This window comes from Carettochelys insculpta, chromosome 15 (genome assembly GCF_033958435.1).
Source record: "Carettochelys insculpta isolate YL-2023 chromosome 15, ASM3395843v1, whole genome shotgun sequence".
NCBI classification, from domain to species: domain Eukaryota; kingdom Metazoa; phylum Chordata; order Testudines; family Carettochelyidae; genus Carettochelys; species Carettochelys insculpta.
The window spans coordinates 39,183,292-39,204,069 of record NC_134151.1 but is presented as its reverse complement, the minus strand read 5'-3'; the positions used below and the strand labels follow the sequence as shown (position 1 = coordinate 39,204,069).

Sequence of the window (20,778 nt, the reverse complement as noted above, 5' to 3'; positions counted from 1 at the left end):
GGATGGAGTTCTGCTTCAGGACTTGAAGCATGTGCCGCGTTTTGCCGATTCCAGAGATCGGGGTGCGGATTGGTGTCTTACGTCCTGACCAAGGGTGGGACAGGTTTCCCTGCGGTACAGTCGCATGTTCTCCGGTGGTGAGGGGCCAGCTACCAACAGCGAGACTGGCACGTTCACTTTCCTGCCTGCTCCTTTCTTCGTTACAGACCAGCAGGAGGTTTTAGGTGTTTGTTCTTCAGCCAACGGTGCTGTGTGGCAGACATCTTTTTTTCTCCGTACATTCTCTGACTTGCAGGGCAGACAGGTTCTGTCCAGGCGCTCTGCTTCTGGGCCCATGGGCTGGGAAGTCTCTGCCCTCGCCAGTCTGCTTTGGGAAGTGTAGCTCCCCGGTTTTGCTTTGGTGCCATGTCACTGCTTTTAGCCCAAGTCATACGTATAACAGATCCGTGGGGTTGGATTGCGAGAGGCTAAATGGGGAGATCACGTGCTAGTTTGCTCCAGGCTCAAGCTGAGACCCAAGAAGCTGCACCGCTTTACACCTGCCGGATGGCCCTGCATTGACGCCGGCCGGACGGCAAACTCGGAGAAAGCTGCAAAGTTCAGAGAGACCCTCCAGGGAAATCTGCGCAGCGGCCCTGGGGGCGCCGATGTGACACCCAAATGGCAACATCCGAGGGATGCAGTTTACAACACGGCCTTGTCGGTGTTTGGAGGAAGAGCTAGAAACACGAATGACTGGTTCGAAGCGAACTCCGATGAGATGATTCCAGTCATAGCAAAGAAGCACACTGCACTCCTGGAGTACCAACGCTCACCGAGCCAGAGTACCCAGCAAGTACTTAGAGAGGCCAGAAGAACAGTACAGCAGACAGCCAGGCACTGTGCCAACAACCACTGGCTCCAGCTATGCAGCAGCATCCAGACCTGTGCCGACTTTGGTAATCTCAGGGGAATGTACGAGGGTATGAACAAGGCATTAGGACGCACCCAGAACAAGATGGCACCTCTGAAATCCAAATCTGGTGAAGTCATCGCTGACAAAGCCAAACAGATGGAGCGCTGGGTTGAGCACTACTCCGAGCTGTACTCACGCGAGAACGTTGTGGTTGACGCAGCCCTCGATGCCGTCGAGCTCCTACCAGTAATGGACAAACTGGATCAAGAGCCGACTGTGGATGAACTGAAGAGAGCCATCGACAGCATTGCAGCAGGAGAGGCCCCTGGCCAGGATGGTACCACCAGAGGTAATCAAATGTGCCGCGGACACACTCCTGGAACCCCCACATGAGCTGCTGTGCCTGTGCTGGAAAGAGGGTGAGGTTCCACAGGATATGCGCGACGCTAACGTTGTAACGTTGTATAAGAACAAAGGAGACAGAAGCGACTGCAACAACTACCGTGGAATCTCCCTCCTAAGCGTCACTGGTAAACTGTTCGCTCGCGTCATCCGTGGCAGACTCCAGAAGATTGCTGAGAGGGTGTACCCCGAATCGCAGTGCGGATTCCGTGCAGAGAGGTCTACCGTTGACATGGTCTTCTCTCTAAGGCAGCTGCAGGAGAAGTGCAGGGAGCAGAGGAAGCCACTCTACATAGCCTTCATCGACCTGACCAAGGCCTTTGACTTGGTCAGCAGGGATGGACTGTTCAAACTGCTCCACAAGATAGGCTGTCCTCCACGGTTACTCAAGATGATCCAGTTGTTCCACGAAGACATGAGAGGAACCATCCAATATGACGGCACATTATCGGATGCTTTCAGAATCAGGAGCGGCGTCAAACAAGGATGCGTGCTTGCTCCGACATTGTTCGGGATCTTCTTCGCACTCCTCCTGAAGCATGCCTTTGGACCTTCAACAGAGGGCATCTTGCTGCACACAAGATCTGATGGGAAACTGTTTAATCTTGCAAGGCTGAAAGCTAAGTCTAAGGTGTGGGAAGTCCTCATCAGAGACATGCTGTTGGCAGACGATGCTGCTGTAGTGTCTCACACAGAAGACCAGCTTCAAAAACTGCTGGATCAGTTCTCCAAAGCGTGCAAGGACTTTGGGCTTACCATCAGCCTAAAGAAGATGAACGTACTCAGTCAGGATGTTGCTGAATCCCCATCAATCAGCAATGACAACTATATGTTAGAGGTCGTCCACGAGTTCGTTTACCTCAGGTCCACCATCACTGACACCCTGTCGTTGGACACTGAGCTAAATAGGAGGATCGGAAAAGCAGCCACAACTCTGTCCAGACTCAGCAAGAGAGTGTGGAATAACAACAAGCTGTACACTCACACCAAAATGCAAGTCTACAGAGCCTGCATCCTCAGCACCCTCCTTTATGGCAGCGAGACTTGGACCCTGTATGCCCGCCAGGAAAAGAGGCTGAACGTCTTCCACTTGCGCTGCCTCAGGCGCATCCTTGGAATATCATGGAAGGACAGAGTGACCAACACCGCCGTCCTCGAGCAAGCTGGAATCCCAACCATGCGCACCCTCCTCAGGCAGCGTCAGCTCCGCTGGTTTGGCCACGTCCACAGGACGAATGATGGAAGGATTCCAAAAGACATCCTGTATGGTGAGCTAGCCTCTGGCAAAAGACCTCCCGGACGCCCCCAGCTGCGCTACAAAGATGTGTGCAAGAGAGACCTCGGAGAGGTAGACATCGAGCTGGACAACTGGGAAGAACTAGCAGATGACAGACGACCGCAGCGGATGGAGGCAGGGGTTACACAAGGGCCTTCAGAAGGGCGAGATGAGGATCAGACAGCTAGCAGAGGAGAAGCGAGCGCACAGAAAGCACACTAAGCACTTGCCAGACACCCACCACATCTGCAAGAGATGCAGCAAGGACTGTCACTCTCGTGTGGGTCTTCATAGTCACAGTAGATGCTGTAAATGAAGCCCTCAATTGAAACTATAAAGGGCGCGATCCATAGTCTATGCAGACTGAAGGATGCCTACTAAATGGGGAGACCGAGCCCTGCAGAAGTCACTCGCTCTCTCTTTTGGCTGGGTGGGGCTGTAAAGCACATCGGAACTCTGGATATGCAGCGGTCGTGCCACCCTGCAAACCCATTTTGAGTTCGTCTCCCACCAGTACGTGTTAGAACTGGAATTAGTGCTGCTGGCAGCTAATGCACTGTGGGGATGTTAAAAGGAAGCACAAGTTGCATAGTAAGTTGCCAAATTAGCATTTTAAAAGGCTCTGAAATGCTTCAATTGTTTAGGGCTGTGATATAGTAAAGCTTGTCTGCGTGTGTCTTTCCTCTGCGCCTGTGGCCTGTGGCTGGGCTTGGTCCCGTAGTGGCGTTGGGGGTGTTGGCTTTTGTGCCTTGTCATGCCGGATGCATCACAGTGTCCGTGGGAGAGTGGGCGTAGGGAGCTCAGCCTTGGAATAAAAAGTGCCAGCCGAGGCCTTGGGGTGGGCAGATTCAGGGTGGGCGTGTGCTTAGGCTCCAAGTGTGCGACTTGCTGGACAGCGGTTATTTCTCTGCCCGCTCCTTCGGAACATCCCTCGCAGTGCCGACACGGTCCCGTCGCCTGCACCCGGAGGAGGCCCAGGCCGTACTTCGACTCTCTAGTCGTGATGGATTGCGACCGGCGTAATCGGCATGAAGCGTGCTCATTGCGAGTGTCTGCGTGCAGTGCTTGGACCCCGCCAGCTGCACTGCGCTGGGCCTCACGGGCTACTCAGAGAGTAGAGAGTTCAGCTCTATCAACTGACCCCCCAGCTGTGTACTTCCAGGTGGAGCTAGGTCTGGGGTTTCCCTGCTCCCCAGAGCACCTGCACATCAGGGTTCAGATGTTTCTCCTTGGCTCGCCAGAGGCAGATCTCTCCTAGCTGTTCCACATCTGCTGTGGTGGAACTGACACAGCGAATACAATAGGAATTCACCAAGAAATTGGGGCACTTACTGAACTGCCAGCATGTGAGAGAGCCCCGTTCTGCAAACACTTGTGCAGCTTTACGCACTTGGTAGCCCCAGTGACTGCAGTGGGGTTATTGATCTGCATAAATGTCCTTGCAGATGACAGGTTGCAGCGTTGGTTTGTAGCCTTCTGGGCTGTGGGTGTGAGCCAGAAAGGCCTGACCAAGGGCACAGCACTGGGGTGTTTGGTGATGGGAGCCTGCTCCCCGGCATGGAGAACTGTGTGATGTCCACACTGAAGAGAGAAAGTTCTTCTCGTGGTTCCTTCGAGCCGGAAGATTCCAGCATGGCTTTGTCCAAGGGCGAAGCTTCCCCAGAGCGCGCTGTGTCTGCCTCTGCCTCCGCCTCCCCCGGCTCCTGCCTTTTCTCTTGGCTAAAGTCGAAAGAAAAGTACAAAGCCCAGCAGGGCCTTGCCCCAGAGGGCGTGCGAATGAGTGCAGCAGGTGGGCAGGGCGGCGGAGGGCCTGGGCCAACAGCTGTCGGTACAGAATGGAAGAGGCGTCGTGGGGCTCAGTGTGCCGTCATTCCTCCGTTGCTCTCCGGTGACACCGGGCTGCTGCATTCCACCCCCAGCTGGAAGGAAGCGGATGGTTTGGACGGCCGAGGCCAGGACTCCTGGTGTGGCATTGCTGGGGCCAGTTCTCCTGCAAAGGGGGCTGCACTCAAGCTCTGGAGTTGCAGCTGAGGAGCCCCTTCTGTTGGGAACGTGATTGGCGGCTCTCAGCCTGCAGCAAGTGCCCTTTCGGGCTTTGCTTCCCCTGGGGGGCGGCTGGTGCACACGCTGAGGGACACGTCTGAGCTCTGAACGTGACATTGTGTTTTTCGGCATCGTGGAGTGCTGCTGAGTTGCTCCTCCCCAGGCCCGGTGGTGCAGGTGGTGTGGGTTTTAAGCGTGGTGGAGTGCAGGGTCTCAACAGCTGTTCTGCCAAGTGACGGCTGTGCGTGAAAAAGGCGGCCTTGCTCCCAGGCAGCTGAGACTGCAGAGTCCTTTAGGGAGGAAATGTGCTGCCGAGCCAGTGGTTCCGCCAGCGGTTCCGACCTGGCTGAGCGACGAGAGCAGGGGGAGGGGGAGCTTGCACGTTGCAGAGCTTTCTGGGCATGGCCCAGCAGGTACAGTGCGTACCTGCTGCCTGGGTTCAGCCTGGCTCAGCATCTCTGCTCTGCCCTGCCCTTCAGCAGGGCCCTCCCGCGTGGCGTGTGACCTGTTGGGTGGCTGGTTCTGAAGTGAAACACACAGGGGCTGCTGCTCTGCAGTGAAACTGACCCTTATGCTCCCGGCTGTGCATGTGGAGCTGGGATCGAAGCCTAGCTGCTCCCTCTGCCTGGAGGGCACCGACTGTCTGACACTCCCGACTGGGGCACGCCGTGGGGACGGAATGTCCAGAGGGGCCAAGCACAGATTAGTAGGGAAGCCTTAACCGACTGTGCCGAGGTGGGTCGGGTTCATGCTGCCCGAGTACGTTATTTTGCATTGCAAGTACCGCGTGGGCAAGCAAAGATTGAGCAGCTTTGCCAGGCTGTAGGTGTTTGTCCTCATGGTGTCTGGGTCCCTCGGTATCTGCCACAGTGGCGCGGGGCGGTCGGGGGCTGAGCTGTGTTTAATCTGTGTTAACGAGGGGTGTGTGGAGTGGATTAGTTACAGGACGTTCAGCCCCTCCCTTCAGAACTGCAGCTGGTTTCTGGGGTGAGGTAAGAGAGCGAGGTGAGGCCCTTTCGTTCTGAGTGCACAGCACCCCACAGTGGTCTAATGGGGACTAAGTAACCTACTTCCGAGTCACCCCCTCAGTGAATGTGGGCTAGTTTGCAGGCCTGTCCCCCCCGCCCAAGGCTGCAGCTTTCTCCCACCTGGCTGTAACCCCTTCGTCTTTCTGCAGAGATGACTGAAGAGGAGCAGTTTGCGCTGGCTCTGAAAATGAGTGAGCAGGAAGCCAGGCAAGTGAACTGCCGGGAGGAGGAGGAGGAGGAGCTGGTGAGGAAGGCCATCGCCGAGAGCCTCAGCGTAAGGGGGCCTTGTGGGCCTTGGTTCTCCAGGCAGCGAGGGCATCTCTGCAGGGTGGGGGGCGGGTGAGTGGACTGGAGGGTGTGGGGTCCTGACCTCGGCTGGCTTTGCGGTGGTAGCAGTGCTTGCGTGCGGCCTGCCTGCTGCCCTCCCGGTGCCGACAGAGCCGCCTGGCCACTGCCCTTTGCAGCATGAATGGTTCTCTCGGAGAGCGTCTCTCCTGTTTTTCAGAGCTACCAGCCGTCAGAGTGCCCTGCTCCCACTGAGCCACCTCCCATGGAGGCAGCCGGCGTGCCAGGGCAGAGCCACCCGGCTGAGCCAGGGCCACGTGAGCTGCACGGAGCTGTGCCAGCCTGCCCCGATTCCCCACCATCAGCGTGCCGCTCCCACGCCCGCAGCACCCAAGCTCTCGGGAATGGACAGCCGGATGGTGCCAGGAGTCCCCTTGTCGTGCTGACGAGGTTAAGCCAGGACATAGTGGAAAGCTCCCTGCTATCCAGCATAACGGTGTCACCAGGGAAGTCGAAGGAAACGTCTCCCTCCCCAGCAGGGAGCAGTTCCAGGGATGCGTTACCCAGCCCCCCGCGGGGGAGCTTAATCTCCCTGAGCCCCACCTTTGCCCCGCTCGCACCCAGCGACTGGCAGTTGACCCCTCGGAGGCTCTTTGCAGGTGCAGGTGACACTGCTGCAGCAGCGGGTGGGGAAGGACACAAGAGGCTTCTGGCTGGGCCCTCAGAGCCTCCTGCTTGCAGCTCAGCCGTGCTCCTGAAGGGCCGGACCTCAGAGCCGGCTGGCCTTCCAGAGCAGAGTGGGGCAGCAGGAGGCCCCCAGTGCGCACCGGGGCATGGGCAAGGGCAAGGGCAAGGGCAAGGGCGAGGCTCAGGCTCTCTTTGCACGGAGCACGTGGAGCGCAGCGAGGGGCCTGAGAACGCACCGCGCACAGCTGAGGAACCGTGCGAGCAGGAGAATGGGCGAGACAGCGTGCACTATTATTGGGGTGTTCCCTTCTGCCCCAAGGGGGTGGACCCAAACCAGTACACTCAGGTCATCCTGTGCCAGCTGGAGGTGTACCAGAAGAGCCTAAAGCAGGCTCAGAGGCAGCTCTTGCAGAAGAAGGGGTTTGGTGATCCGGTGGTGCCCTGCTCTTCTCCCCGGGAGCACGGGAGAGCGGAGCACACGAGCCGGGGAAACGGTGTTCCCAGCGAGCCGGAAGCTGGAGATTCCGACAGCAGCAAGGAGCTGGAGAGTGCAGCCTGGCTTCTCTCCACCCAGCCCACAGAGCCTCAGCAGGTGCCAGGGCCGGACGCGGATGAGGAGAAGAACCCCACGTCCGAGGAGGAGCCCACCACCAGCTACTGCCAGGTAAGGGACTCCGGGGTGTGTGCGTGTGTGTGTGTGTGTGCGTGTGTGTGTTAACCTGGCGAACAGGTGACACCTCTGGGCTGCAGACAAAGGGGGAGGTGGAGCCTGAGGGGTTTGAATTGGAACTGGGAGTGGGAAGCAGTGAGTCTGGGCTGGGAGAGAGCAAGGCCAAGGAGGGGGCAAGGCCCTGGGTCCGGGGGCCCCTTGGGGCCTCCTCTCCCCAACACGATTGGGACTGGCTGTCTCTGCCGGCTGCACTGACTCCTCTGTACGACGCTGTGCCCTGCTGGCAAATAAACTCCCTGTTCTCCTGCCGAGTGAGGGTCACTCCTGCCTGCGGACGGGGTGCAGAGCTTGGGGACCCCTGAGCCCCATCACACCCCCGGCGTCCTTTCTGCGGCAGAGCCTTCAGCGAGCTGCTCCAGAGCTGGGTCTTGCTGGCTGGTGCCGTCCTCCCTGGGTTGCTGGGTTTGCAGCGTTGGGCTGCTTGGCCTGAGTTGTTCCGTGTGATGGCCGCTGGGGGTCAGTGCCTGGCTGCTGGCAGGGCTGAAGGCAGCTGTCTGCCGTTGCTGGGTTTAGCAGGTTGAACCGCAGCTGGAGTATTTGCTACGGCTGTATTTCAGGGCTGTGGCAGCCTTTTCCAGCCTCCTTTTTCATCCTGACTTACTCCCGTATCTGTCCAACTCGATCTTCCCTGCGAGGGGTGCCCCAGTGCCGGGTTCCTGTTCCAGGGTGTCCGATCATTGACAGACACTTCCCGTGTCCTGCGGCGTTGCTCGTCTGTCGGCAGTGCTGAGCGCCTCGTGAAGGGTGCCCCGTCTGCCTTTTGTACAGGGAGCCCGCGTGCTGGGCAGCCCCTGCTCAGCCCTCCTGCCATGGGCTTGGATGCAGCGGCTGTGTTTAAACGAGCCCTAAAGGTGACCCGCCGAGGGGGAAAATGGGCTTTGTTCCCTTTTCTGCTCTGTTCTGGTGGATACCAAAGACCTGCGAGGTTTCTCCCACAAGCAGCTTTTCTCCTTGTCTTTTTCATTAGAAATTCAGGCCTTGTTTACCTTGGAGGCCTTTGTGGTGCCTGGAGAATGGCTAAATGATGGGATCAGAAAAGACTGGGAGCTGCAGCAGTTTTGAGAGGGGGCAGGGACTTAGCTCAGATTGTCTGTAACCCTGGGGTGGGGGCTACTCGTGGAAGACAAAACATCTCAGAGATGCAGGACATGGGGAGTGTCTGTCCCTGATCAAATACGCCGTGAACAGCAGCTCCCAGTGCATGTCCTCTGAACCCCGGGGGCCTCCAGGAAGAGCAGAGCAGAGCAGAGCTGACCCTGCTGATCCTTCTGAGGGGGAAAGCCTGAAAACTTCCCCACAAAAGCCTGCAGGTCTGTGTGCGCCACAGAGAAGCAAACAAAAGAGCGTGTGGTCCGTTGGACCCGGTGTTTGCGGTCCCCCTTCCCGCTGTTGACGGGAGAGCCACCCCTACCCCTTTCCCCTCTGGTCACTGCCTGCTGCCAGGGTCTGGGCTTTACTGCTCACCAGAGCCTTGTCTGCACCGCTTTTAATTCCTATTTCCTACAGCTGCCACCACGGATGGGCCTTCTCTGCCAGCACTGGGGTGGTTTCACCTGGCTCAGCCAGCTGCCAGGGCCATCCCACGGCAGTAACCCAGTGGTGGGAAATTCTAGGCTAAAATGCCGGTGTTTCCATAGCCTGGAGGTGTGGTGACCAGAGGCTTTGTTGTACATGGGCATCTACCCTCCCTCCCACCCGGCCCTGCAAACAGGTGTCCCAGTTTTCAGGCTGGGTGATCTCCCAGCTGGAGGCTGCCCCCAGGTCAGGCTGCTCTTTGTGGTCAGCTGGCAGAGCTGCCCCAGCAGCTGCTGGGTCACCCCCTCCCCCGACTTGGAGCGGTACCTGCTTCCCTGGCAGTTCATCAGGGACCAGCCCCTCTGCCCTGGTGCTGTGCCACCGAAAGGAGCGAGACTGATGGAGCTTGTGGTGGCCTCCGTACCCTGTCCTGCAGCCCACCCCGGCGGGCCCCCTCCCATGTCAGTTTATTCCATTCGAAGGCCCCAGGTTGCCTGTGAACCCCATAGCATTTGGCTAACCAGTGTTGTCATAAAACCGCACCAAGTCAGCGTCTTACGACCTCAGCGTCTATTGGATAGGTCCCTTCCTGCTTCTCTGAGCCTGTCCCTGCCAGGCAGGTTTCTGACCTCTGAATGCTTTGCCCCGAGCTCCCTCTGTAACTGAGCGGTGGGAAGGGACTTGGGCGCGCGCGCGCGCACACACACACAGGGACAAGGAACTGGGTGGCTGACCTTTGTTTTATCTATGATTAGCCTGTTTCCTTTCCAGGCCTCCCAGGGGCTGTTTGCAGAGGACACGCCCGAAGACGGGGAACCGATGCAGATCACACGGAGGTGAGGAGGAGGGGTCACTTCAGAGCACTGAGTGCTAGACACACCCAGACCCTGCTGGGCTGTTACGTGGGGCTGGAGGGTGGCCCCTGGGCTCTGAGACGGAGGAAGGGGAGATCTCTCGTTGGAGTGACAGCCCCGAATGTGCTGTGCCTAGCGTCTGATCTGACACGATGTAACAAAGGGCTAGGACCAACGCCGGGCTTTCCAGAGGGCTTTCGCATCACCCCCGAGCCCTCTGCAGCCTTTAACCTGAGCAAGCAGGGTCTGGGGGGTGCTCCAGTGCAGCTGATGGCTGCCCTCTGGGGACTTGAGCATCAGCGCTGCCGGCCATGGCTTCGAAGGCCAGCAGACAGGCCTGGTGCATGCACACAGCAGTGGGGAGCTGCACTCTGCTCTGCTCCGCTCTGCTCTGCTCTGCGTGCATCCGCTGTCTGCTGGCACTGCAGTGCAGCCCTCTGCTGGGCGCTGTCCGGCAGGAGAAACACTGCTCAGGGTGCCTCTTGGTGCGTGTGCGTGTGCATGTGCGTGTGCGAACCCCCCATGAAAACCGTGTGTGTGTGTGTGTGTGTGTGAGAGAGAGAGAGTGACCCCCCCCCATGAAAACCAGGCCCTGTTCTGTTAATGTGGCTTCCACAAGCAGCCCCGGCAGCCCTGAAGCCACATGAGCTGGAGGAAAGCAGCCTGCACGCGTGCACACTCTCCGTCTGCCCAGTTGATGTTACCATTACCGGTCTGTCGCTTGCTTTCACTTAGCCGGCCCAGCTAATGAAACACAAGAGTGAGGCGGGACCAGGCTCCTTTCAGCCGGCTGAGACCCAGGGGAAGCGGTAGACTAACCAAAGTCTGTGACAGAGCAGTCCCCTTCTCATAGCAGCTCTCTTCCACGAGGCTCAGTGGGTTTTGTATCCTGTTGGAACCCCCAAGGGGAAAGGAAAAGAAGGTGCCAAGAAACACCTGGCGTGGAGAGCTGAAGGCAGACAATAAAAGGCCAGAATACCCCTGGTCAGAACTGGAAAAGATCGCGCAGGGCAGGGGATGCCAGCGACCGGTCATCCATGGCCTGTGCTCCAAGGTGCAGGAGGGGACGAGGCTTCAGTCGGTCAGTTGAGAGCGCTGGTTTCTGAAGCTTCTTAGTGTTTCCTTAAGCTGGTCTCGTGATCTCATCTGTTGCCCCCTCATGCTGATTCTCACTGATGCCTGCGTCCTCCTTCAGAGCCATCAGTGTGCCAGCGCCTCGCATTTTAATGAGGATACGCAGCACTACGGGTCTGTCCTGGCTCCTTCCTAGGACATCTGCTGAAGGTCAAGCATGCAGTCCTCACTCCCGCAGCAGGTGCTTTCGTTCCCTGCAGACACAGTAACTCAGAGGCAGCCAAAACAGAACGCAGTCAAGTAACATTGAAAACCAAACAAAATAGTTTAATAGGTGAGGAGCTTTCGTGGGACAGACCCACTTCTTCAGATCTACAGCCTTATCAGAACAGACTCAGTATATAAAGCACAGAGGTCCAGCACTTATCATCAGGGTTGACAAATCAGAAAAATTGTTACCAAGGTTGGCAAATCAGAAGGGCAGAGGGGTGGCGGTGGGGGGAGGAGGATGTGGGGTGGGGAAGTTAAGAGTCAGATACAACATCGAAGTATGTGAAAGCGGCCTTCTAATGGGCCAGGTAATTACTGTCCCTGTTCAAACCGCGTGTTAATGTATCCAGTTTGAATATGAATGTTAGTTCTCAGCATTCCCTCTGTAGACGGTAGTTAAAGTCCTTTTTCAGTAGAACACAAACTCTCGGGTCTTTAACAGAATGGCCCACTCCGTTAAAGGGCTGGCTGACAGGTTTGTGTAGTTGGAGTTTTTTGATGTCTGTTCTATGTCCATCCGTTCTTTGTTGAACAGTAACAGTGAGGGAGCCGGGCTAGTCTATATACTATCAAAACAAAAAAAACAGTAAAGTAGCACTTTAAAGACTAGCAAAATAGTTTATTAGGTGACGAGGTTTTGTGGGACAGACCCACTTCTTCAGACGAGAGCCAGACCAGAACAGACTCAATATTTAAGGCACAGAGAACCAAAAACAGTAATCAAGGTTGACAGATCAGAAAAAAAATGATCAAGGTGAGCAAATCAGAGAGTAGAGGGGCTGGGAGTGGGAGAGTCAAGAATTAGATTAAGCCAAGTATGCAAAAGAGCCCCTATAATGACCCAGAAAATTCGCATCCTAGTTCAAACCGCGTGTTAATGTGTCAAATTTGATTTGTCATCCTTGATTACTGTTTTTGGTTCTCTGTGCCTTAAATATTGAGTCTGTTCTGGTCTGGCTCTGGTCTGAAGAAGTGGGTCTGTCCCACGAAAGCTCGTCACCTAATAAATTATTTAGTTAGTCTTTAAAGTTCTACCTTACTGCTTTTTTGTTTGTTGAAGAGTGTTTACAGTCTGTGCTGTGTACGTGGTGTGTGGGTGGTGTTGGCACACGATGGCATATATGATGTTAGCTGAGGAAAAAGAGAATGTGCTGTATTCTATTGAAACAAACCAGCAGTCATGTAGCACTTTAAAGACTAACAAAATAATTTATTAGGTGATGAGCTTTCATCAGACAGACCCACTTCTTCAGATCTACAGCCTTATCAGAACAGACTCAATGTATAAAGCACAGAGGTCCAAAAATTATCAGGGTTGACAACTTCCCCCACCTCTCACCCCCACCCCCTTTCTGCTCTTCTATCTGGTTTAAGTGTTTGGTCAAACATCAAAGTATGTGAAAGAGTCCTTACAAAGAGTCAGGTAATTGCTGTCCCTGTTCAAACCACGTGTTAATATGTCCAGTTTGAATATGAATGTTAGTTCTCAGCATTCCCTCTGTAGACGGTTGTTAAAGTCTCTTTTCTCCAGAACACAAATTCTCAGGTCTGTAATGGAGTGGGCCATTCTGTTAAAGTGCTGGCTGACAGGTTTGTGTATTTGGATATTTTTGATGTCTGCTGTGTGTCCATTCATCCTTTTCTTTGCAAGAAGCCCCGGTGCCAACTTTGTCCACATATCTATTCTGGAGATACGATCACCGGACCTAACCATGTTAATTACAAGATTGGGGGCACATTCTTCTGTTCCTCAACTAACATCATATACGCCATCATGTGCCAACAATGCCTATCCACTATGTGCATTGGACAAACTGCAAACGCTCTTTGCCAAAGAACGAATGGACACAGAACAGGCATCAAAAATCTCCAAATACACAAACCTGTCAGCCAGCACTTTAGTGGAGTGGGCCATTTTGTGAAAGACCCAAGAGTTTGTGTTCTGGAGAAAAGAGACTTTAACAACCGTATGCAGAGGGGATGCTCAGAACAAACATTCATATTCAAACTGGACACGTTCACACGTGATTTGAACAGGGACAGCAATTACCTGACCCATTAGAAGGCCTCTTTCACATACTTTGAAGTTCGACCAAACACTTAACTTCCCCCATCCCTCACCCACCTCTTTCTGCCCTTCTGTCTGACTTGTCAGCCTTGGTAACAGTTTTTGCACCTCTGTGCTTTAAATATTGAGTCTGTTCTGATAAGGCTGTAGATCTGAAGAAGTGGGTCTGTCTGATGAAAGCTCATCACCTAATAAATTAATTTGTTAAGTCGTACAAGTGCTACGTGACTGCTATAGAGACAGTAGCAGCATTTAAACAGAACATCAAGTTAGTTTTAACAAACGTTCATCACACTTTTACAATCTGAGTTCAACATCAGACACAGGTAAATGATTACAACATTGGCCTAAAATAGAATTTTATACTACAGGACATCTGCTGGCAGATCAATCCAGCAGCACAGAGATAATCCAGGGAGTTTGTGGAGAATGTTGCAGATAACTTCCTAGTGCAAAGGCTGAAGGAACTGACCGTGGGCTGTGCTCAGCTTGACCTGCTGCTCACAAACAGGGAGGAATTTACCAAGGTGCAATAAAAAGCAAATAAGGCAGGTAACCAGCCTGACTTAACAGAGACCTTGTTGATGAGCTTAAACACAAAAAGGAAGCTTATAAGAAGTGGAAATGTGGACAAATGAGTAGGGAAGAGTATAATTATATTGCTTGAACGTGCCTGGGTGCAATCAGGAAGGCCAAAGTGCAACTGGAATGGAGCTAGCAAGGGATGTGAAAGGGAGCAAGACAGGTGTTGCAGGCGTGTTAGCAATAAAAGGCTGGTGGAGGAAGGCGTGGGTCCCTTAATGAATGAGGGAAGAAACCTAGTGACAGTTGATGTGGAAAAAGCTGAAGTACTTCATGCTTTTTTTTTTTTTTTGCCTCTGTCTTCACAGACAATGGTAGCACCCAGACTCCTGCACTAGGCAGCAGGGTTTGGGGAGGAGGTGGGGGCCCTCAGTGGAGAAAGAACAGGCTCAGAGCCATTTGGAAAAGCTGGATAGACACAGATCCATGGGGCCAGCTCAGGCTCATCTGAGGGCGATGAGGGGGGTCGGCTGGTGTGATTGCAGAACCACTGACGGTTGTCTCTGAAAACTTGTGAAGATTGGGAGAGATCCCGGATGACTGGAAAAAGACAGACGTAGTGCCCATCTTCAGTAAAGGGAAGGAGGAGAATCCAGGGAACTATAGACCGGTCAGCCTCGCCTCAGTCCCTGAACATATCATGGAAGGGATCCTCGAGGAATCCATTTTTGAAGCATTAGGAGAGCAAAGTGACTTAGGAACAGTCAACCTGGATTCATTAAGGGCAAGTTGTGCCTGACCAACCTGCAGAAGAGTACGAGGGCATTTAATAGCAGTCCTCAACTACCTGAAGGGGGATTCCAAAGAGCGTGTAGAGAAGCTGTTCTCAGTGGTGACATGACAGACCTCCCCCACCACAGCTTCCTTGTTCTAAGTTGGATATTAGGAGAAACTGTTCTTCTTCGAATAGTAACAGAGAGGTGGCTGTGTTAGTCTGTGCTCCAGCAAAACAAAACAGCAGAAATGCAGCACTTTAAAGACTAACAAAATGATTTATTCGGTGATGAGCTTTCGTGGGAGAGACCCACTTCTTCAGATCAATTTCATTTCCAATACAGACTGACATATATAAATACAGAGGACCAAAAAGAGAAACAGTGCAGTAAAAACTGACAAATCGCATAGGATAGAAGGAAGCGGGGTGAGAGGTGGAGGGATGTTAATTGTCCTGTCTGAGGTAATTACTAGCATCAAAGGAAGGGAAGCAGTCCTTGTAACGTGTGAGGTAGTTGATGTCTCTGATCATACCACGTTAGCGTATCAATTTTGAATATGTGCTGTAACTCAGGCATCTCACCCGCTGATCTGTTGAATTGTTTATGTTGCAGGCCACATATGCTCAGGACTATAACAGAAGGGCCCACTCCACTGAAGCGTTCAGTGACAGGCTTATGTGTACTGAGTTTCTTTATGTCTGCTCTGTGTCCAGTTGTTCTTTGGCGAAGGTTTTGTCCAGTCTGTCCAACGTACATAGTGTCAGGGCATTGTTGGCACATAATAACATATATAATGTTGCTGGAAGTGCAGGAGAATGAGCCTTTGATCTTGTAACTAACGTGGTTTGGTCCAGTGATGGTATCCCCAGAATAAATATGTGAACAAAGTTGGCAGGAGGGTTTGTTGCAAGGAAAAGTTCCAGGATTCGTATTACTGTGGTGTAGCCTGTGATTGCTGGTGAGAATCTCTCTCGGGATAGGAGGTTGTCTATGGACAAGGACAGGCCTGTCACTTAGAGCCTTCTGGAGTGTGGCGTCCTGATGCGGAATTGGGTGTAGATTTTATTCCTCGAGTGATTGCTCATGTGCATTCCAAAGTGTGGGTGTGGGTGGGCACATGCCCGGTTGCTGGAAAGCTTTTTGTCCTAGCCAGTCACCATAGTGTCAAAGTGGCACTGCTATCGCAACATATATATCCCTCCCCCCCGTCCCCTCCGCTGGGTTCCTTCTCACTGCGCTGCGGGTTGCTGGAGCTCTCCTTTCTCACTGTGATTGTTAGCTAGCAGCCTTTGTTTAGCGTGTAAATAGTTCCTAATGACCTCGAAATAGTTTAGTAGTTGGCGTTAAGTTGTCATGAGAGCCGAGGTGGGAGTTTGTGCCCGCTGGGCGCCTGGGCACGGCGATGCCTGGCTCTCCAGGTTTTGAGAACTGATCTAAATGTGTCGGGCAGATGCCCAAAAGCGATCCACACCCCACGTGTCCGCGCAGTCTGGGTGATATCACTGCTCCATCTGTTAAAATTTCAAACCAAGGACTTCGCAGCGTCTCAAAGTCCTGCTCTTGGAGGCGGCCCCGAGCTGGACGTGTCGCCAGTGGAAGTGTGCAGTGGAGCCTCCTCAGTACAGAGTGCACTGGCGCCATTGTCAGGCTCGGTGCCGCCCAAGGACTCACAGCATCGTGAACGGGCGCGGGTGCCTGGTGTCCCACGGCGCCATCGGAGCCAGTCCCCAGTGCCTCGAAAGAAAGAGGCGTGGTAGGGGCGGGTCCCCATCGGGGTCAAAGCGCCAGGACACTCCCCAGCCGTCTGCTCTGCCGCGCCATGGACTAGAGCCAGGGGCGCATGCATCAACGCCAGCGCGAGGCAGGAGCTCACGCTGTCCTGACTACCCTCAATGCTGGCCACTTATTGCAGATGATGGGGCTGGGCCCCTCACCGCCTGAGGGAAGTCGGGGCCAGCGCATGGCTAGCAGGGAGCAGCCTATGCCTGCGAGCGACCAGTCACCCACGGTGCCGACCCCGACCCTGGGGTTACGCTGGTGTCCTCCATATCGCTGTCATCGTCATCTTTGGTGGCACCAGATCATGTTCAACAGCCCAGGGTGCTGACGGCAGGCCAGTTTCAGGTGCCCTGTTTGGAGGCACTGAACATATGGCACCACCGTGGTCTTCTGCACATGGGACTCCTACTGCTCCAGCTCGGCGTGGAGTGGGAGCACGAGGACATCTCATCGCAGTCGTCACTGGCACCATAGTTGACACTGGGACGACGACAGGTGGCCGCTGACGGTGCAGGGGGTAACGCAGTGGCCCTTTGGGAACCCTTGGGCGTTTCTTCAGATGCTGGGGCAGGCTGCAGGATTCCTGTCTAGGGTGCAGGGAGCACCCAGGTGCCGCACTTGGCGCCGTTGCCATCGGTGGGCACCTCCCCGCCGGAACAGGCACAGGATCTGCTCTGCAGGGCAGAGGCTGCCTCGTCTGTGCCATCAGCATTGCTGGCTTCAACACCATCGGCACCAGTGCTGGTGCCATCTCAGCCATTGTGGCCTCCATCGGTTTCGGTGCTGGGGCTCCTGGTACTGTTGTTGTCGGCACCACTGGGACAGGTGCCGTTTCATCAAGACTCAACCTTGGTGCCGTCTGCCCCAGTGCTGGGTGTATTGCCTTTGGCATCAGGCACCGTGCCTCTGCACCGCAGCTGGTGCTGGCACGTCAGGCAGGGGACCTGGGCCTGCCTGGTCTCCCTCTACAAACTGATGTTTGCTGGGGGAGCAGGGATAGCTCAGTGGTTGGAGCATTGGCCTGCTAAACCCAGGGTCATGAGCTCAATCCTTGAGGGGGCCATTTAGGGATCTGGGGCAAATAAGGGAAAGAAAAAAGGGAGGGTGCTTGCTCCTGCCAAGAGGGCAGGGGACTGGAATTAATGGCCTCTCAAGGTCCCTTCCAGCTCTGTGAGATGTGTATCTCCATATTTTTTTTTTTTTAAAGTATTTCCTCCTCCTCTTCCCTGGATGAGGTGGTGGTGGGGTCTTCAGTGTCTGGAGGACGGCAGGGCCTTCCAGCAACTTTTACACTGGCTGGCCCCAGGCCTGGGGTAGAGGTGGAGGAGACTCAGGATGAGATGGATCCGGTAATGGACATCCTGTCCTCCTCGGGCCCTGTGCCCAATGGGTAGTGGTCAATGACTCAATATCTGGATGGCGGTCGGTTTCAAGCGGAGTGCCGCAAGGCTCGGTTCTGGGGCCGGTGTTGTTCAACATCTTTATTAATGACCTGGATGAGGGACTGGATTGCACCCTCAGCAAGTTTGTGAATGACACACTAGGTGGAGAGGTAGATATGTTGGAGGGTAGAGAGAGAATCCAGAGGGACCCGGATAAATTGGAGGACTGGGACAAAAGAAATATGATGCGGTTCAATAAGGAGAAGTGTAGAGTCCTGCACCTGGGGCGGAAGAATCCAGAGCATTGTTACAGGCTGGGGACCGACTGGCTCAGCAGCAGTACGACGGAAAGGGACCTAGGGGTTATGGTGAATGAAAGGCTGGATATGAGTAAACAGTGTGTCCTTGTAGCCAAGAAGGCTAACGGCACCCTGGGGTGCATTAGGAGGAGCATTGCGAGAAGATCTAGAGAAGTGGTTGTTCCCCTCTATTCAGCACTGGTGAGACCACCTCTGGAGTATTGTGTCCAGTTTTGGGCCCTCCAGTATGAAAAGGATGTGGATTTGCTGGAGCAGGTTCAGGGGAGGGCAACAAAAATGATTAAGGGGCTGGAGCACAAGACCTATGAGGAGAGGCTGAGGGATTTGGGCTTGTTTAGTTTACAGAAGAGAAGACTGAGGGGTGATTTAATAGCAGCCGTCAACTTCCTGAAGGGGAGCTCTAAAGAGGAGGGTGAGAAACTGTTCTCAGTGGTGTCAGATGGCAGAACAAGGAGCAATGGTCTGAAGTTGAAGAGGGGGAGGTGTAGGTTGGATATTAGGAAAAACTGTTTCACCAGGAGGGTGGTGAAGCACTGGAATGCGTTGCCTGGAGAGGTGGTGGTTTCTCCATCCCTTGAGGTTTTTAAGTCCCGGCTGGACAAGGTCCTGGCTGGGATGACTTAGTTGGAGTTGATCCTGCTTCGGGCAGGGGGCTGGACTAGATGACCTCCTGAGGTCCCTTCCAGCCCTGGGATTCTCTGATTACTGAAACAATTGCCAGCACTGCAGAGATGGTTGGGCAGACCCTTGCCCACTGCCCTTAGGAATGAACATTGTTAGTTTGTCCCCTCCCAGGGCAATGAGCACCTTTTTGCTCAACCTCCTGCCTACTCCCTGGTGGTTGATTCAGCGAACCCCAGGGAGAGACAGGACTTGCAGGGACCCTCCCCAGAGAGCAGAGCTGCCAAACGCCTGGACCTTTACAGCAGGAGGCGGATTGCTAACCAGCAGGCGCTGGGTAGCAGATACGCACGCCACTGTCAGTGCCCTGTCTCGCTTTTCAGAGCGGATTCCTCCTGAGGCAGAGGTGCAGGAAAACAAACTCATATCCCAGGTGGTGCTGGACTCAGCGGATGGCCTCGGGTGGCCACGTGCAGGGGGCGTTGGCTGCAAGCGTCCGGCCTCCCATAGAAGGTCCACCCGACCATACAGGACCCTCCCTTCGAAGCCCCTTCTTTGTTTTCGGACAAGACTGATAACAGGCTTCACTGCCTGAAGGACTCAAGGACCACGCCCTGCTCGCTGGGTCTTCACACCCCATTGGCCCAACACAGGCACTTCACCCCTCGGCCTCACAAAAGGCAGTTCCCCCAACAGCAGAGGGACACTAGCAGGAGGAACCACACGGGCAGAAGGCACCGGGGGGTCCTAAAAACTCCCACCAGGGCTGAAACACTCATTTGGATGGTGCAGTCGGGAGTGGCACACCAATTTCCCACGCATTTCCAGCATGCCCCTTATTCTCCTTCCACCTGTCCCCTTTCTGCCCTACTTGGTGCAACATAACTTCGGACCGGTGGGTCCGACACACGGTAGAAAGGGGACATGCCATCCAGCTTTCTGTGTATCTCCCCCGTCCGCAGGGACCCCTCTCACGAGAGTCTGCTCAGACAGGAGATACAATCCCTCCTTCAGCGGGGGACGCACAGGGGTCCCGCACCAGTTTCCGTGGCAGGGGTTCTAGTCCCGACATTTCCTAATTCCGAAGTCAGCAGGGGGACTAAGGCCCATACTGGACTCATGAGAACTGAGCGCGGTTGTGAAAAAGATGAGGGTTGGTGTGACACCCTTGGGTCTCATCAGCCCAGTGCTGGAACGGGTTGGTTTGCTGCTCTCGACTTACAAGACGCCTGTCTCCATAAACTATTTACGCACCCGGCAGGTGGTTTCTTCGGTTCCTGGCGGATGGGTCACTACCACTTCACGGTCCTTCCGCTCAGTCTGTCCTCTGCCCTGATGGTCTTTACCAAATGCACGGCGGTGGCAGCCTTCCTACGCAGGTGCCAGTTACAGCCGTTCCCAGACCTGGATGATCGGTTGGTCAAGGGGCACTTGCAGAGCCAAGTGCACCAGCACGTGCAGGTGATCTGCCAAACGTTCTTCAGTCTTGGCCTCCTGGTCAAGGAGGCAAAGTTGGTTTTGGTTCCCACTCAGCTAGTGGAGTTCGTGGGGGCCCTCCTGGACGTGGTGCGCGCCAGGGCCTTCCTGCCAGGCGCCTCTTATCCACGAGATGATCAGGCTCCCCACCACAACAGCCAGGGGCTGGATGAGGTTGCTGGGTCATGTGGCAATCTGCATGTCCGTAGGCCAGCACGCCAGGCTCCGGATGCGCCCTCGTCCACCGTGGCTCGCCTCGGTGCGCCGCTCTGCGCGAGACAGCACAGGTTTGTGTCACCGCAGAGTCTGTCAACCCCGCAGTGGTGGCTAGATGCCGGAACGGTGCGCGCAGAAGTTCTCTTCAGCCCCCTGCAGCCTCTCTCTCCCTAGTAACAGTCGCCTCTGAGCTGGGGTGGGGGGCACCTTTCGAGGGAGTGCCGGACTCAGGCTTTGTGGGACAAGGTGGACGTGCAGCTCCACGTAAATGTTCGGGAGCTCAGTGCCGTCAGGCTCCTTGCGAGGTGTTGCAGGACGGTCTACTTGCACAGACAACACAACAGCAACGTACTGTGTAAACAAACAGGTGCATGTTCCTCTCCCCTGTGTCACAAGGCCCTCCGGCTCTGGGAGTTCTGCATTCAACAGCCGATCCTCCTGCAGGCCCGTTACCTCCTGGAGTCCACAACTCACAGGCGGACCGTCTCAGCAGGTGGTTTGTGAGCCGCAAGTGGTCGGCACACCCAGACGTGCTGCACTCTGTTTTCCAGAAGTGGGG

The 20,778-nt window shown here is 54.9% G+C and overlaps 1 protein-coding gene across 10 annotated transcripts in view; it reads left to right on the top strand.

Annotated features, from left to right (window-relative positions):
• The window catches only part of UIMC1 (ubiquitin interaction motif containing 1), an 87,052-nt gene that overhangs the window by 43,722 nt on the left and 22,552 nt on the right, over positions 1–20,778 (top strand). For all 10 annotated transcript variants that reach the window (XM_075009803.1, XM_075009804.1, XM_075009801.1 and 7 more), the window contains 3 exons: positions 5,794–5,918; positions 6,150–7,280; positions 9,633–9,697. In XM_075009803.1, the coding sequence (XP_074865904.1) occupies positions 5,794–5,918; positions 6,150–7,280; positions 9,633–9,697 (1,321 nt within the window). The remainder of the gene's footprint in view (positions 1–5,793; positions 5,919–6,149; positions 7,281–9,632; positions 9,698–20,778) is intronic.